The 18,779-nt window shown below is 41.2% G+C and overlaps 1 protein-coding gene and 1 pseudogene across 4 annotated transcripts in view; one reads left to right on the forward strand and one right to left on the reverse strand.

Moving 5' to 3' along the window:
* Window positions 1-18,779, forward strand: part of ece1 (endothelin converting enzyme 1) — a 30,506-nt gene that overhangs the window by 6,854 nt on the left and 4,873 nt on the right. The window contains exons 1-10 of one of the 4 annotated variants that reach the window (XM_085407262.1): window positions 1,160-1,264; window positions 2,002-2,088; window positions 10,897-11,032; window positions 15,008-15,220; window positions 15,327-15,451; window positions 15,559-15,705; window positions 16,015-16,080; window positions 16,345-16,533; window positions 17,156-17,298; window positions 17,547-17,661. In XM_085407262.1, coding sequence (XP_085263388.1) covers window positions 1,235-1,264; window positions 2,002-2,088; window positions 10,897-11,032; window positions 15,008-15,220; window positions 15,327-15,451; window positions 15,559-15,705; window positions 16,015-16,080; window positions 16,345-16,533; window positions 17,156-17,298; window positions 17,547-17,661 — 1,251 coding nt within the window. In that variant the 5' untranslated portion in view covers window positions 1,160-1,234. Of the gene's footprint in view, window positions 1-1,159; window positions 1,265-1,417; window positions 2,089-10,896; window positions 11,033-15,007; window positions 15,221-15,326; window positions 15,452-15,558; window positions 15,706-16,014; window positions 16,081-16,344; window positions 16,534-17,155; window positions 17,299-17,546; window positions 17,662-18,779 lie in introns of those variants that run through there. The other 3 variants (XM_085407261.1, XM_085407260.1, XM_085407258.1) reach the window with 3 other exon arrangements.
* Window positions 11,620-13,338, reverse strand: LOC146670391 (uncharacterized; annotated as a pseudogene).

The raw sequence follows: 18,779 nt of genomic DNA on the forward strand, positions 1-18,779 counted from the left end.
CAGTCATTTAGAGAGACAGACAATCATGCGCGCTGCCATTCACAACCACGGCCAACTTAAAATCAACAGTTAAGCTAGCATGTATGTATTTGGACTCATGTAGGGGGCCAGAGTACCCACAGGAAGAACATGTGTTCCAGCTGGGCGGCAGATTCAAAAATAGGCTACAGTGCTAGACACAATGCTATGAGAACCTTATTGCTCTCCCTCCCATCATCACAGGTCAAAAATAAAGCAGCTGCTTTATAAAATCTTTATAGCTTCTTCAGCAGATTAAAATGATTTGCAATATGATGTGTTGTCTAATAAATGGATCCATGTGCAAGCCTCAGCTAGGGTTAAACTTCTTTGTTATTTGGTGACCGGCTTCCCACTCCAGCTCATAAAGGAAACTTTGAAGTGCTATTTCTATACATTATTATGAAATATTCTTAGTATTACCTTACCTTTCAAGTTATTTTTCTTTTTATAACGGAAAGTTAGTGTGGTTGTGCATTATTGGTGTTTGTGTCGCTTACCCACTTAAATCAGCCAGACATTATGCTTTAATAAATAGAGCCATGATACATTTTCTTTTATTTTTTACATATACTTCCCAAAGAAGGAATGCCTGCTGATGGTCGGGTGACCGTGGCTCAGGGGGTTGGAAATCGCATCTGTAACCGGAAGGTCACCGGTTCGATCCCTGGGCTCTCTGTCCTGGTCGTTGTGTCCTTGGGCAAGACACTTTACCCTACTTGCCTACTGGTGTTGGCCAGAGGGGCCGATGGCGTGATATGGCAGCCTCGCTTCTGTCAGTCTGCCCCAGGGCAGCTGTGGCTACAACTGTAGCTTGCCTCCACCAGTGTATGAGAGTGACTGAATAGTGGTATTGTAAAGTGCTTTGGGTGCCTTGAAAAGTGCTATATAAATCCAATCCATTATTATGGTCAGCTGTAGATATTCTTTGTCTTATGTGTTTAGGTTATACCGATGACAGGTTCCACTTACACGTCATGGTGCAGGATTTCTGTTCTGTCACTTCCTGATTTATTTTGTAATCCTTGGACCATGTTCATTCCTGTTAGCTTTGCTTCTGGTCCTTCTTACGTTTCCCTCCAATTTTCCACCACACCTGTCCCCAATCAGATAATCACTCTCCCCAGCATATATACTCACAGCTTCCCTTCCGGTTGGCTTCTTTTTTAAAACAGCTTTTTCATGTTTGTGCCCCTTTTTGGGTGAGGGATTAAACATGAGAAGAAGTGGCTGTTATGACTTTCAGGTAACAATTGCAAAAGAAACTGAGCATGTATGTAAAAGATTGTTGTTGTTTTTTTTTCTGTGCTCCTCCTCCCAGTCCATTGTGTCCTATAGAAAAGACAAAGGGCGTGAACTACAACTGCGCGCTTGCCTCCACAAATCTAAGTGAAACCACATTTGAGTATGTGCTTTCACACACACTCACATAGACGCGCACGCTCACACAATCTGTACCATACACTCAGTCTCAGTCATGTAAAAGTCAGAGCTACTTCCCGTTTTTCAGTAGTTCCGGCTTCTCTGTTGCCGTGTTTGCACAGACCGTGCTGAAAAGGAAGTCTACAGAAACTTTGCTCAGGAAGAGAGGGAGAGGAGAAGCGCAAGGAGATCGTACTTTCAGGAGGAGGAGGTTTTCCTACTGTTGTGAAGTTTGCTGCAGGGTCTCTCTGCCTGAAGCCATGGGGGTGTTTGGAGGTGTTGAGAGAACTGGAGGGAGCAGAAAAGTGCTTTGAAAGGCTGTTGTTTTTTTTATGTTCCATTTGTTTTTCCCCCAAGCAGTTTTGCTGTGTGAGTGAAAGAAGTAAACCGGATAATTTTGTTTTCTCCTGATGGATTTTAGAGGGAAACCCTACTCTGCCTTAAATTCCTGAAGAACAGACACCGCACGCAAAAACTCTCACACACGTTAGTGGGATGTTATTAGATGCTTGAAGCAACATGGAAGCTCTGAGAGAGTCTTTTCTTAATTTGACTTTTCAGATGTCCGCATACAGGCGAGCCACTCTGGACGAGGAGGATGTGGTGGACTCCACCAGTGACGATATCTACCCATCAGCTCCCATGCAGGTAAGAATGCAAATACCTTGGGCTAAACCTAAGAAACACGTTGGTGCTGGTACTGGATTATTATAGAACATGTGGATAAGTGTGTAATTGTTGAGGTTTTGCACCTGGTATAAGACAACACATTTTCTAAATTTTTAATTACAGATGAACCAACAGCGGCTTATGCTTATGCTTATGATTAGTTTTTTCTTTTTAAGCAAGCTGTCCTCATTTAGTGGTTCAATAAAAGCCGCCACTCTAGCCGTAGTATTAGTTTAACTTGTCTATCCGGAACTTTAAGATATCTAGTACTTAGAAATGTATTCCTATTCTGATTTATGAAGGAATTTGAAGTCTTCATGTAATGTTGCATTGGCCAAAACATCTAAATAGAGGCCTCATTCTGAACTGAGCATGTGTATGAAATAGAAGATTATAAGATTAGTGAGTATATTTGCATGACAGTTGAACGAAAGATGGCCTAACCGCTAGTGAGCTGGGACATATCCTCCCCAGTGTCTGTAGTTCTCAAACTAAATTTGGATCCCCTGGAATACTGTTAATGAATAAGTTAAAAATAAAAAGGCTTTAAACTCTTCCAGAAAAAGTCACCAGAAAAAAAAACTGTGGTCACATCACTTGTGTGGGTTTCATCCAGTTCTGTCCAGAGACGGCATTTTGTTTTTGCTCAGTGATGGACGGGGTGCATCCAACTCTCACCCAGCATCAGCTGGTATCAGTCCACTGAAACTGGTTGGATAAGCAGTTAAGAAAAGGCATGAATTGATGGATAACTGCATAGCTGTCATTTTTATCATTTTCATACATGTTGGGTGCAGATTGCTGCATCTTATTATTTATTTATTTTATTCATGGTGGGGACAAAATAAAACTCCTGTAAAATAAAATTATCAGTGCTATAACTGAAAACGGTCTATAGTTCAAGCAATACTGAAATCTGAACTTTGCCTCCACTGTTCTGCTTGGCTTTCAGTGTGGCATCAAGCACAAATTAACCATGTCAACAGTAAAAATGATAAAGCTAGCTAAATTAAAGAATTCCCAACAGCATGTATTTGTATTTTACAGGAGCCTTGCAGAAACATCCTGGAAATGTTATTCTCTGTAGTAAAAACAATGCAAAAAGCCATAATCAAAACACTAAGAGTATGCTGTTGCTACTGCCCTTCTACTCATGTATTTGGTTGACAGCATTTTGAGATCATTTTACAACATTTCAGCAATTTGGCAAATATTAATGTTTGGACAAATGTCTTAATTGTTACTTGTAAAATTTAAAAATGATTTGTCTCCTGTGTCTTAGAGAGAAGACCACAACGCAAGAATATTCCACAAATTGACTTTAGTTTTCAAACAGAATGAAATTGGTTGCTTTTTTTCTCCCCATTGAGATGAAGTTGTCTTTATTTTTTTTTATGGTTTTCACACAAGGAAGTTTTTGCGCACAGACACTGAAGCATTTAAGTGTGAAATCCTTTGTATTTTTTCTGCTTTATGAAAGAACACAACATGTATAAAGGATTTCACTGAGACTGCAGATAGAGCATTTGGCCTCATTCCTTAAGTTAAACAGTGTACTGTTCATGTCCATACAGTGCAGACAGACACTGCTTTGTGCAGTTCGTTCATTCTTTAGGTGCTTTATTTAACCAGGATTGAAACTGTGTTCAAACTGTGCCTAGATTCAAGTATAACGTGTGGGGTTTTTATTTTTGTGAAATGAAATGTAGCTTCCTAAGACTGTGGCAAACTACAGGTGAGAAAGACTTGGCAGTGATTATCCCAATTGTGCTCAGAAATGCAGCTCTGCACCAAACCTGCTTAATTCACTAAGGCTCTGGGATTAAGAAGCCGCCTTTGCTTCGATCACACTTTAATTTGACTTGTGAAAATGTGGTGTTTTTTTTTTTGTTTTTTTTTTTTTGTTTTTTCCCCGCCTGTCCCATTTGGTTCTTTAGCCATCAGAATTGTTGTCTGAAGACCAACAAGGATACCCAATGGATTTACTTTGCCAAATGGATCATCGTGGCATTGCCGTATTGGTCCATTTGGTCGATCTTTGTTTTTATTATTTATTATATTTTATTTTCAGATGTTACAGACGGGACAGACATGAGTGAGAGATAGGAAAGGGAGGAAGAAAGAGGAAGGAAAGGAAAAACAGAAGGGGAGAGGGACAGTGAGAAAGGGGGGGAGAAAAAAAATAAAAAAAAATCTCCTGGATCACCTGTTGAGAGAAGAATAGAAAACAAGCAAAAAAAGACAAAAAAAAAAACAAAGCAACATACTAAACACAACACCATCGCATTAATCTAGCTAAGTGTAAACAGCAGTAAATACTAAATATTCAATGTTGTTGTGCAGCACGCAGGACAGATGTGCTTCGAAGTAGCAGCCAAGAAAGGTGTAATTTGGGTCTACGAGCAGTGAACACCCGTGTGCATACCTGTGTGGATCAGCGCGCTTGTATTCCAAAGGTTTCTCCATGTAACGATCTGCTAGGGAGTGTGGGGGGGCCACAGCCCCGTCCTCCAGGGTGTGAAGCAGGTATGGAGGAGATCAAAACTCCAGACATCCAGAGGCCCCCAGAACACAAGAAACCATGGAAGACCAACAGAGGGGCAGCCGCGCCACTGTTCCAGTAAGAGCTGAGGAGAGTCCCAGATGAGGGTTCACTCAGCAGCCGCGGAGCAGAAGCCAGGGGGAGTTGCAGTGACGCGCCCGTGAGCTCCGCCGGCCGCCAGCTGTGCCTGAGTGACCGAGCCCCAGGCCGAGAGGCCGGGGGCACCCCACCCCCGAAGGGGCCCGAGCGAGCCCCAGGCTCCAGGCCCCGATAAGCGGCCGTCAAGGAGTGAGCCGGTGTGTACCCGGACGCCCACCCCCACACACAAAGAACCACCAACGCACCGACACCTGAGGGAGTCCGCCACCGGCAGGGGAAGTGGTGGTAGGTGGAGATAGGCCTCCAAACCTTGGAGGGCCTGAGGTGTCCCCAGAGAGGTGGCGTCTGATACCCAACCTGACATATAGACACAGACATACAGGCACACACAGATACAAACATCCATTCCCCCCCCTCATGCTCTCATATGCACTCACTCCACACTCAACCAACGTGGAGACAGACATAAAGAGACGCTGTACACACGATCACACTCCCCAAGCGTACTCTACAAACCGGGTCTAGGTACCCTTGCCCCTGGAGGGGGGAACTGCACCCAGACCCAGGTGGTGTTACCCTTTTCCCTGCGGTGGGGAGAGGCAGACCACCCCGACTCCGTAGCAGCAGGGAGGCCCCACACTCCAGACCGCAGTCGGACGGCCAACTCCACCTAGCCCTCCCGCTCCAGCAGGCTGCAGAGAATGGGGGTGGGAGAAGACTCCAAACCTCCCTCCACCCGCTCATTGTAGTGTTGATGCATGTGTGTTCTAAGGTGCAATTAAAACCCAGGAGGGCATGGAGCTACCTGCCAAGGAGCAGCAGGTAAGCGCATGGTCCCTCCTGCTAGCCCTCAATGTCTAAGTGTATTTAAAATTGAGAGGTGGGCAACGACGCCAGGGGTGAGGTGTACACCCTGATGGTAATTTGGACTCCGTGTATCGTGCCCACCCCCAAGATCCTATATGTATGTGTAATGAGAGTGTGAGTAATGTGAATGTCTAAGTTGTGGGATAAAATTGAGGCAGAGGCAGCCAGAAGGGGACGGGGGGGTAGCCTCCTCTGCACCCTGGTGACATACCCCTACTCCAAGGCCCTGCATGTGTGGGTGGTTGTGGTGGAGCGGGAAGAGAGAGGCAGCTGGAGATGGGGAGGGAAGGAAGGGAGGGGCAGGTAACCCCTCCCTGGGGCCAGCTCCCCCGCTGACCCCAGTAGGCACCCCCATACTCCGCGACCCGCCAGGGAAAGGGGGCCCAGGCCCATCCAGACCGGGGCCCAGTGCAGCAGCGCCTCCCGGCCCCACAGAGCCCGGGACAGTCCACCCAACCCCACCACAGAGAAAACTGCACCCACCCCACCATCCACTCATCTTCCAGACTACATAAGACGGTAAACGCCCAGGCTGAGATCTTCCTCCACCTCTCCTGTATCTCCCCCTCCTGCAGAGAGAGTTCCTGAGGAGAGGAAAGCTCCTGCAAGATGTGACCATCTCCCCCACCAGTTGAAGAGCCCCCCAGGCAGTTCGACGCACCGGCGGCACCCTGCTCCAGGGCCGGGCCCCCATGCACCCACCCGCCCCAGCCCAGAGACGGAGCGCCCCCAGAACCTCACGCCCATCCCGGACCCACCCAGGGGCAGCCAGGCTACCAGGTCAGTAACCCACGTCCGTCAGCACAGACCCTCCCCTAGCCCCGCTGCACGCAGCCGCGAGGAAACAGTCACCTGAGAGCCAACAGAGCCCCCAACCGGACATGACCGCTACCCCGGGTTGAGCCCCCCAAGGAAGATGCCTCCGGGGAACCCCCCGACGCCCTAAGCCTGTCCCTACCCCCACACCAATCACAACAGTGAAGGCGGGACCAAACTATGACCCCCCCCCACCCCCACTAGGTGATGGAGCTGATAAAAGGAGTCCAGAGCAATTGATCTGATGTGGTGGCAGAGGCTGTATCAAGACTAATGTAATCTAATAGATAATTTCTATATTGGTTAGAATTAAGATTATTTTTATTTTTCCAGTTCATGAGGACTGTTTTCTTGGCTATGCATAGGGCAGTGAAAATCATATGGGCTATATTCTTTTCTGAAGTGACATTATCTAAGCTGCCCAGTAAACACACTAAGGGGGAGGTTGGAATGTTACATTTCAGACACTTTGATAAGTCTTCACATATCTCACGCCAAAACTTTTGCACTGGTGGACAGAACCAAAGAGCGTGGATGTAATTGTCTGGTGTATTGCCTTGACAGTGTGAGCAGTTGTTGGAAGATGTAAAGCCCATCTTGAACATCCAATGACCTGTATAGTGCACTCTATGTAGTATTTTGTATTGTATTAATTGCAGACTGGGATTTTTAATTAATTTAAAGGTTTTTAAGCAAATCTGAGACCAGAAGTTTTGGTCTAAGCTGACTGATAAATCTGCTTCCCACTTTGCAATAGGAAGGGATATTGATTTATCTAATTTAGAAAGTGTTCTGTATATTTTAGATAATAATTTGGGGGATTTAAGAGTAAGAAAATGTGCCGCACTTAGTGGTGTTTGTAATTCAACTTGACTGAGGTTAAATTTCTTTTTTACTATGGATTTAATTTGTTGATATTCTAAAAATCTTGTCTTGTTGATCCCATATTGTGCAACTAGTCTGTCAAATGGAATAAATTCTGTTCCCTCTAATATATGTTCTAAGTATTTAATTCCTTTACAACTCCATTCTGGGAAATTAATCATATTATTGTAATATGTCAGGGTTATTCCAGATAGGTGTACGTTTGCATGGGATTAATGAAGACTCCGTTATTTTTAGAAACTCCCACCATGCTGTCAGAGGAAAAGCTGATGTTGATACTTTTAAAGCATTCATGTCTTTTGATGTTTGAGCTAATAAATGGTAGGTCTGAAATCTCTAGATCCTTGCATAGTGCCTGTTCAACATCTAGCCAGGGCTCAACTAAGAGGGTATGTTTTAACCATTCTGAGATGAACTGAAGCCTGTTGGCTAAGAAGTATTGGTGAAAATTAGGCAGATCTAATCCTCCTCTATCCTTGGTTCTTTGTAGCGTTTTTAAGCTGATACGCAGGGGTTTATCTTTCCAAAGGAATTTGGTTCAGATCTCTGGATTCATATATTTCCAATCTTGTGATGGTTTGTTAGGGATCATCGAAAATAAGTAATTTATTTTTGGCAAGATCATCATTTTTATAGTGGCGACCCTTCCCATGGGTAAAGATTTCCATCTAGTCAGATCGCCTTCTACTTTCTTTAGAAGTGGGATGTGGTTTAATTTAGTTAAGTCTGAAAGCTTAGAGACATTAATACCTAAATATTTAATATTTCCGGATTGCAGTGGGGCAGAGGAAGAGTTATGGAAGGAGCAGTTAATGGGGAGAACTGTAGATTTTGGCCAGTTAATTGAATAATCTTGAAAACCAGTTTATTAAAGTAATTACCTCAGAGAGGTTGGTTTGTGTGTTTTGCAGAAAAAGCAACACATCATCCGCATAGAGACTGATTTTATGTTCTATGTTCTTACATTTTATGCCCTTAATTGTTGTAGCCTGTCTAAATGCTGCTGCTAGAGGTTCGATAAAAATTGCAAAAAGTGAAGGGGAGAGTGGGCATCCCTGTCTGGTGCCCCTCAGGAGATAGAAGCTGGAGGATGTCTGGTCATTTGTTCTGATACGAGCTGTTGGGGAATTGTATAATATTCTTATCCAGTTTATGAAAGAGTTTCCAAAACCAAATTTGTGTAAAGTTGCGAATAAAAATTTCCAGTTAACTCTGTCAAATGCTTTTTCTGCATCTAGAGATAATATTATGGTTTCGATGTTTTTATCGTATGAGTAGTCTATTAAATTAAGTAATCTACGAGTGTTTGTTGAGGAGTGCCGACCTTTTATGAAACCAGTTTGGTCAGGATGAATTAAGAGGGGGGTCATTTTCTCTAATCTCTTTGAGAGAGCTTTGCAGATTATTTTAAGGTCTACATTTAAAAGAGAAATTGGACGATAGCTTGAGGGAAATAAAGGGTCTTTGCCTGGTTTTAGCAGGAGACTAATGTTGGCAGAATTCATATTTGGTGGTAGTCTGCCCTTTTCCTCGATTTCCTGCAACATGCTGTGGAATACTGGTGCCAAAATTGTCCAGAATTCTTTGTAGAATTCTGCAGGGAAGCCGTCTGGACCTGGAGCCTTATTATTGGGCATACTTATCAGGGCTTCCTGGAGTTCACTTGGCGTCAGTGGCGAATCCAGTTCCATTGCTTGACTATCTAGTAATTTTGGAAGAGTTACGTTGTCAAGAAACAGATCAATTTCATTTTTAGATGGGTTTATTTGTGGTGAGTATAAAGTTTCATAGAAATCCCTAAAAATGTTGTTTATTCTTCCAGGATCATATATTATGTTCCCCGATAAATCTTTAGCAGCACATATAGTTGTTTTTTTCTTTATTTATTTTTAGCTGGTTAGCTAGAAATCGACCTGATTTGTTACTGTGTTCAAAATTCTGCAAGCGAAGTCTTTGTATAAGGAATTGTGTTTTTTTTTTTTTTTGTTTTTTTTTTTGTTTTTTTTAATTAATAATTTCATTTAATTCTAGTTTTGTTTTGCATATTTTGTTCAATGTTTCCTGATCTTGGTCGCACGCGTAGGCTTCTTCTAGTGATTTGATGTTTTTTTTCTAATTCCTGAATATTTTTGTTTTCTTCTTTCTTTTTGTGTGATGAGAAAGAAATTATTTTACCTCTCATCACAGCTTTCCCTGCTTCCCATAGAACAGAAGCAGATATTCCGGGAGTGTCATTAAAGTCTAAATATGAAGTCCATTCCTTTTTAAAATATTTAATAAAGTCTTCATCTTTAAGTAGTGATATATTAAATCTCCAGTTTTTTCTTGGCGTAGTGTTATTCTTGTGCATTAGTGTTAAAGATACAGGAGCATGATCGCTGACAGCTATAGGATGAATCTCAGTGTCTGAAATGTCACACAGCAGTGAGCTGCTGACCAAAAAATAATCCAGACGAGAGTAAGAGTGATGAACATGCGAGAAAAAAGTATATTCCTTACTGGTGGGGTGAAGAGAGCGCCATGCATCGCAAAGACCAAAGTCGCTCATATACTGTTTGATTATATTTGTGGACTGCCAATTGCGCTGAGTTCCTGTTGTGTTGAGCCTATCAATGTCTTCATTTAGTCCAAGGTTGAGGTCACCGCCAAGAATGAGTGTGCAATCAAGGTGTTCAGAGAGTGCACTAAAAAATCCGTGGAAGAATGAGGGTTCATCAACATTTGGACCGTATATACTTACAATACATAGTTTTTTGTTCAATATTGATAGTTTAATAATTAGAAATCTACCCTCTGGATCTATAACTGTATCGAGTACTGTAAAATTAACATTTTTATGTATTAAAATTGCTACTCCCCGTTGTCTAGAATTATAACAGGCTGCAAACACGTTAGGAAACTCAGGTGTTTTAAGTTCGTTTAAACCTGTGACAGGTCTGAGTTTCTTGTAATAAAACAACATCTGCCTGTAGTTTTTTTTTTTTTTTTTTTTTTTTTTTAAGCTGGTTAAATATCTTTAACCTTGTGAAAATGTCTACTAATAGCAGCAAATCTGATCCCTATATTTATAGATTTGGCATACCTGGCTTCAACATGGTGTAGTGTGTGGAATGAACAAAAGTCACCATTTATTTATAGGAGTCTCGTTCAGACTGACCAGAGTTTGTAATGTGTCCATTGAAGGATACGAGTGACTCTTGGAGTCAAAGTCTTTGAGCCACTTTTCAACAGATCGTTATCAGTAAACTCATCATTTAAAGGGTGAACACCAAAAGCAGCAGATAAAGTTCAGCGTTGTCTTGTCTTATATTAGGCCAAAAGTAAACTGTGCTTTTATTAGTGAGGAAACAATGAAAGAATGCTTGACCTCTTTCAGTGTATGAGGGCTGAGGAGACTAATGGAGAAGCCATTGTGCTGTGAAACCATACCTGTCATCAAATCCCTGAGAAACTTTATCTAGACACAATATTTTCCAGTTTTTGTTCACAAGTAAATACTCATTGTGTGTCATTCATGCAGTAGTGTCTGTGGCTTTGAATTTTAAAAAGCCATCTAAAAGATTTGTGTATGTGTGTAGGTGAGTCTTCTGCACGGCCGTTCCTCGTGTTGGCCGAGCAGGACACGGATGGAGAGGAGGCTAATGTGCTTGGTGTGCATTCTGTCAGTGGGCCTGTTCGTAACTCTCATCACAACTGGGATTTTCTACAAACAGAGTGAGTCCAAAGTTTTATTGACACCTCAATATTACTATTTTGATCTTTCAGTGATTTTATATTTCTAATCTTATTTATTTTTTCTGAACTCCACAAAAGAATGAAAGAATCCTAGCCTGTAATTAACTTATACACTTAAGTTTTAAAATCAGCTGCTTCCAGTAACTAAGAAAATGATGCAGAAACAATCAAAAATATTTGGATTTTCAAAATAGGTTTAATTCTAAAAAATAAAATAAATAAAAAATTAAATTGAAAGGAGCCCAGTGCCTGTATTTACAAATGTCATAAATGACCCCACACAACTTTACGTTCTCCTCGCCACATCACACGTCTTGTGAAAGCTACAGGTGAAGAAGACACATTATTATTGGAGAATTTTTAGAACGGTCACAGCTACACTTACAAATATAGATGGTTCAAAGGTGACCCTGCTTGATCCCTTGAAAGTTGAGGTCAATCAACAAATTTGTGCTTGATGTATTAGACACTCTTTTGCAATGTAGAAATGCAAAGGGTGACCTTGTGTCCACAAACCCAGAGCAAGACTCAAGAAAATCTAGCAAAACATAAAAGCGCTACCCCATTCATGCATTTTTCTTCCCTTTATCCAATTCAGGGTTGTGAGTGGGATTGGGAGATCCCCCTGGACAGGTCTTGGGCTATTACAGGGTTAACATATGGACAATTGTTCATGCTCACATTTACATCTTCAGCCAGTTTACTGTAAAATCACCTAACCCTCTGAATTGTGGGAAGAAGCTGGAGTGTTTGCCAAAAAACAGACACTGGGAAGACATGCAAACTCCATAGAGAAGGCCCAAACCCAGAATATTCTTGCTTTAAAGTGACAATGCTGACCACTGCTGTCCTAAGTGTTTTGAAAAGTCACCTCTGCAAAACATGAAATGGAAAAGGCACAAGAATGCTACACCCATTTTAATTACAGTAGTACCAGTTGGCCTCATTGCTTAATCAAAGAGACATGACTCTTTAAAAAAAAAAAAAAAAAAAAAAAGGCACCAGGCTTTGTTTTGAATTTCCCTGCCTCCAGGGTTTAAAGGTTATATTTGTACTTCTAAATGTGAAACTATAGCAAAAAGCTTACTTACTGCACTTTTTTCATTGTTCTGCACAAGGAAAGACTGTAAGACTACAATTTGCGAGGGGTTATTAAATAGGGAGTTGTGCAAAGTTTGTTCTTACTAGACTTATTAGATTCTTACTAGAATGTCTGGATTAAGTTTCTTCAAGTCTAAGCCAGAGACCTTATAGAAGAGAGAGGCATGGCACTCAATGTTGTAAAAAAGTAAATATGACAGAATTCTATAATGGTCCAAATGAAGAGTAGGCAAGTAAACTTGAAATTATATTAAAACTAAGTCTGTAAACTTTAAGCTTCAAGCAAACACTTAGGGTTTTATTTGAAGTGTTATTAACATAAACTTTTTTTTTTTTTTTTTTTTTTTAATGTTAATAACACTTCAAATAAAACCCTAAGTGTTTGCTTGGGGGTATTTCCCAAGCCCAGAGCAAAAGCCAAGTGGTGAAATTTGTTTCTGGAAAGACTTTGGTATAGCAAAGTTAACTAAATACACTGAACAAAAATATTTGGGAACCGCTGACCTAGAGGATCGCCTGAGACCAGCTACCCAGACAGCTGCAGCAACAATTGGTTTGCATAACCAAAGAATTTCTGCACAAACTGTCTCAGGGAAGCTCATCTGCATGCTCGTCATCCTCATCGGGGTCTGGACCTGACTGCAGTTCGTTGTCACCAACTAGAGTATGCAAACACTCACATTCGATGGCGTTTGGCACGTTGGAAAGGCGTTCTGGTCACAGATGAGTCCTGGTTTTCACTGTTTAGGGCAGATGGCAGACAGCGTGTGTGGCGTCGTCTGGGTGAGCAGTTTGCTGATGTCAACGTTGTGGCCCATGGTGGCGGTGGGGTTCTGGTATGGGCAGGCGTATGTTATGGACAACAAACACAGGTGCATTTTATTGCTGGCATTTTGAATGCACAGAGGTACCGTGACGAGATCCCTAGGCCCATTGTTGTGCCATTCGTCCACGACTATCGCCTCATGTTGCAGCATGATAATGCACAGCCCCATATTGCAAGGATCCGTACACAGTTCCTGGAAGCTGAAAACATCCCAGTTCTTGCATGGCCAGCATATTCACCAGACATGTCACCCATTGAGCATGTTTGGGATGCTCTGGATCGGCGTATACGACAGTGTTCCAGTTCCTCCCAATATTCAGCAACTTTGCACAGCTATTGAAGAGAAGTGGACCAACATTCCACAGGCCACGATCAACAACCTGATCAACTCAATGCAACAGATGTGTTGCCCTGCGTGAGGCACATGGTGGCCACACCAGATACTGACTGGTTTTCTGCCCCCCCATAAAGCAAAACTGCACATTTCAGAGTGGCCTTTTATTGTGGGCAGTCTAAGGTACACCTGTACATTATTCATGCTGTCTAATCAGTCCCTTGATATGCCACACCTGGGATGGATTATCTTGGTAACACAGATTTATAAAGATTTGAGAACAATATTTGAGAATCATGGGTCTGCTGAAAATGTTTCTACATACACAGATGTTTGAGTTCAGCTCAATAAAAAATGGGAGCAAAGACAAATGTTGCATTTATATTTTTGTTCAGTGTAGTTCCAGCTCCAGACATGGGCAGTACTGATATCTTACCTCAAGAGTGGAAATCAACTTTGCTATAATGAAAGATGGTTTATAGGAGAATTTTCAATAATGCAATTCAATGAGTTTTTAAAAATAAATAAATAAATATAATTATAATTTGTTTTGTAATAAAGTAAAATTGCCAACTGAGGTAGAATCCCATGCTAAATTTTTACAAAAATCCTAAATGTATATTATTGTGGTCCTAATATTCCTTCACAAAAGTGCTAATATAGCTAGTGAAAGAGAAGTCTTGCACAGTGTTGTCGAATTATTCATTTTATTATTTTTGGCTAGTGGGGATTAGTTTCTTGTATGTGAGAGATGAGGAAGAAAAGTCTAAAGTAGAAATGTGATTGTTAGATGCTTAAAAACAACCCTAGCTCTCTCTCTTGACCTTGTTCATTATGGAAAAAGGAGTTTATGGAATTGTATTGACATCCTGGTGGCGTCTCATCAATGGTAGCTTCCTTAAATTTACCATGGGAAACGTAATGCCACTTCCTCCAATTCAGCACCACAAGTCAGATCACACTTTGAAATAACAAAAGGAACAAGGATGAAACCTCCTAAGGGTACTAACATCATCACAGCACATATGTCTCAGTCTCTGTCTCATACCTTATATGGACAAGCTGAAGGTCTTACAGGAAGTTTTGTAGTAGAGGTATTCACTGCTTACACTTCTGTAAATGTTAAAAGGTTTCTGTTCAACAGCTTTAATGTTTAGAACAGAGAATCTATAAGCCTCAGTGCTCTGCTTGGTTCCTCTTTATTGTTCTAGAGAACTAACACATATATATACTGTATGGGAAAGTGTCATCTTAGATTTGGATGTTAAAACAGCTCAAAAGACATGTTTGTGGTGTTTGTATAAAAACTGTACTTGACTCCTGAAATAATGAAATGATTGCTGAAGTAATCCTCAGTCTTCTGCCCTTTTCTGTTTAATATATTCATCTATTAATCAGACACTTTGATTAATAATTATTTATTAGTGGAACATGCCACTTCCTCAAAGACCTGCCACGTATCACTACTATTTCTAAAGAATATTGCAATATACGCAGTCCCTTCAGGTTGTATATTTGTTCTTCTAAGATGATGGATTCCAGATGGTCAGAAAACCCTGGTTTTCTGATCCCACAATGAATTATTTTCAGATTATCCATTTTGGTTGTTTCCCACTAGCTGATAATGCTGAAAGTGAATTATCCATGAATTTAATATGCTTTAAAACAGTTTTTTGCTTTTTTTGTGCAACAGCACACCCAGGCTTGTGCCTAACAGAGCCATGCATTACTGTGGCCAGTGCGGTTCTGGGAGCAATGGACCGATCCGTAGATCCCTGCCAGGACTTCTATAACTTTGCTTGTGGGGGCTGGATAAAAAACAACCCACTATATGAGGGCAAGTCCCGCTGGGGTTCTTTCAGCAACCTGTGGGAACACAACATGCTTGTAATGAAGCAGTTATTAGGTAAAGATCCTTTATTTGAATGCAGTTCAGTGTTTTTAGTTTTTTTTACCCCCATATTTTTAGCTTGTTTTTTTTCCACTGGTGTGATTTCATTGTATTTGGGCAGAAAACACAACAATGAAAGGTTTAAGTGATGCTGAAGAAAAGGCCCAGCGATATTATGAGGCCTGCATGAATGAGACCAAGATTGAGGAACTGGGAGCTAAGCCACTCCAACAACTAATTGACCAGGTATGGTTATTCAACTTTAAAAGAAATCATTTTTATTGATTTTAATAAAATTGATTTTCTTGGCTCCATTAGTTTCTGAAAGTGTGCTTAATTCCTGTCTGTTCCAGATCGGAGGATGGGGTCTTACTGAACCTTGGGACAAGGACAACTTCCAAAAAGTTCTGCGAACCGTGTCTGTCAACTTGCGTACTTTTCCTTTCTTCACTGTGTTTGTCAGCACAGACTCCAAAAACTCCAGTACTAACATCATCCAGGTGAGAAGAACAGAAGTTAAAGGTTTAACAGCTTCCTCGAGGACAGGTTTTATCTATTATTCTTGGACAGATTCCTTTGTTATTGCTACAGTATTGGTCTATCTGCTTTCAAATGAATTCATTCCTTTTGTAGGGTGTCACAAGACTATGACAAAAAGGAAAAAGTGGGATCTCTGGCAAGTTTCTGCATTAGCCTACATGCTGGAGTTGCCAGGCTAATGCAGAAACTTGCCAAATGAAAACAAAAGGGCTGATTTTGAGCTTATACAGAGGCCGAACGGAGTCATAGGCTGTTTCTCTTAACACTAGGTGGATCAGACCAGCCTGGGACTACCTTCACGTGATTACTACCTCAACAAAACTGCAAATGAAAAGGTATTGTCTACAGTGTTAGACTGGTTTTAGTTATGACAGTTTGCATGCAAGGGTGCACAGTAATTTAAACACACCCTGAGCCTCGTTGCCTTGTTACAAAAGGAAGTCAAATATTTAATAATATTCCTATTTTGGCCTCGGGGGATAAACTCTGCATAGTAGCATGTGGTTCCATAGTTTGAATTCTTTCCTAATTTAAGTTTATAATGCATTCAAACATTTTCTCCATACAACCCTGTCTCAATGTGCTGCCTTTCTTTATAGTATCTGACAGCATACCTCAACTTTCTAGTGGAGTTGGGAGTTCTTCTGGGTGGCACAAAGGAAAGTTCTCGGGCCATGATGGAGGAAGTTTTAGATTTTGAAACCACCCTGGCCAACATCACAGTCCCTCAGGAGGAGAGAAGAGATGAGGAGCTCATTTACAATAAGATGGAGGCAAAGGACCTGACAGTGAGTGTCTCCAGAGATCTCTTCTTCTAACTTCAGGTTTAACCGCATGTTTCTGGGGTTCCAAAGCTGTCTCAGTTCCTACTGCAGACTTAACAGGCCCTGGAGTATGTCTTAGCAATTGTGTAAAGTCTTTCCCAGTTGCGTATCATAAGATGTGGATTGCTACAAGCACTCTTGTGTAACAACAGTACTGGTTAGTAAGAGCGATTCTGTTGCTTCGAGCTTGGAGTAAGCATTTCATGTTTTTCCTAATATTATAGGTTTCTTATGTCTAAGTTATGTCTTTGTTTTGTTTGTGGCTGGCTTTATGCTGCACACTGTATGTTTGCATGTGATACCTTGTAGCTAGATCAGGAAATGCTGTGGTTTACTGAGAGCCTTTGTGTGACTGCCATTTAAAGATTTTGGGGTGAGTGAAGTCAGATAGGCAAAGTATGCTGAACTTCCAGTGTAGGCCTCAGTTTTGATGGTATCGGCAAAGGGAAGAACAAATGTTTGCAGTATTTAAACTTTCTTCAAATGTCAGCTGCACTGTGAATGACCATGAATGTACGTTAAGATCACTGTAAAGAAGCCCAGACTCTTCTCATCATTCCTCAGTTGCTTGTTTTGTGTGTTGCAGACTCTAGCTCCAGCAGTGGACTGGATGCCATACCTCAGAGAAATGTTTGCTTCTGTGTCACTTAATGGATCAGAGCCAGTGGTGGTTTATGCCAAAGAATACCTCCAGAAAGTGTCTGACCTCATAACTAAAACAAATAAAAGGTGAGGTGCAAAGAAACTCTTAATCATTTTTTTCTTTAACGTGTCAAAGACAGGTTGCATAACGTTGTGAACACAGCTATGTAAATATCTGTTCCCCTAGATTTATTATGCAGTCAAATAAATAAAATGGAGCAGAGGAGATCAACAGTCTACAATAACTCTTGTACATTTACATGATAAGACCAACTGCTTGGATTTATTGTGAATTGCCCCTTCTTCAATTAACAGATATTTTTATCTTTTGTAAGCCTTCTCAACAACTACATGATGATGAAAGTAGTGAGAAAGATGGCCTCAATTTTGGACCAAAAGTTCCAGGATGCAGAGCAGCGTTTCCTTGAGGTCATGTATGGAACCAAGAAGGTAAGGGATGAAGCCTTAGGCCTTGTCACTATAATCAATGTCTTCCTGGTTATCTCAACACTCGATGGGCATATTGGAATGCATCTGGGCACTGGCAGTTAAATTGGATATAAAAACATGTCAAACCAGCTTTAACTGGTGTTAATGTTAAATCTTTGCCAGATCAATTTGTATTTATTTCTATAATACTGCTTCTGTAGGGATGGGTTCTATCCTTTTGTGATCCTAAGTAAATTAAGTTCACATCAGTAATCAGAAGGCAGTTTATATTGTAAAGACTCTACAAATTCTAGCAATTAGACTGCCCTTATATGTGAAACTATTTGGCAGCAGTGGGGAGGAAGAACTTAAACAGCCACCAGACTACAGGAGAGGAAGACAAACGTTAAAGGCATGGGGGGGTCTCTTTAGTGCATAAGGGGAAGTGTCTCAGTGGTGAGCCTATAGCAGCATAACTAGGAGATGGTTTGAGGTCACCTGATCCAGCCCTAACTGTAAGCTTTATCAAACAGCCTTGCATCTAATCTTAAAGTAGAGAGGGTGTCTGTCTTCAGAATCAAAGCTGGAGAGGTGTCTAATAGCAGAAGGCTCAAACTTGCATTATAGATGGCTTAAATATGCACCTTCTTAGAAACGAGTGGCAGTAACAGCTAGGGGCAGAAGTAAGAATAAAATGAATATGTAAAGTGTTCACTTCATAAAATGCAGACACAGTAACGGGAATCTGCAGTTTCCTGCTCTGAAAACACTCCAACTCCAAACTGCATCCTTCTTTGTTTTTACTTGCATTTGAAAGTTTCTGGGTTGATTCAGAAATGACAGCTTGTTGAGTAATTCCTGCTTTAAGAGTTTGCTCAGTGACATAATGTAAGCATACAGTCTTGTGACATTTAAATTCAGATCAAAGGGTGCATTCACAAAAATGACAGCAAGTTTGCTCACCTGACTCATTATGTTGAACTTTGTAGAGAGCGGAGTTAAACTGTCCAGGTCTTGAGTTGGCTGCTACATAAATACAGTGGCAGTAAATGACGTCACACCTCCCCAGAAAGAGTACAGATAATCTGCAGTCTTGTGAATGCAAAGTATTCACACTACTTTCCTATAATAGAGGAAAA

This window comes from Rhamphochromis longiceps, linkage group LG5, assembly GCF_057381845.1.
Source record: "Rhamphochromis longiceps isolate RC_006_pf linkage group LG5, R_longiceps_female_GT1.1, whole genome shotgun sequence".
NCBI lineage: Eukaryota > Metazoa > Chordata > Actinopteri > Cichliformes > Cichlidae > Rhamphochromis > Rhamphochromis longiceps.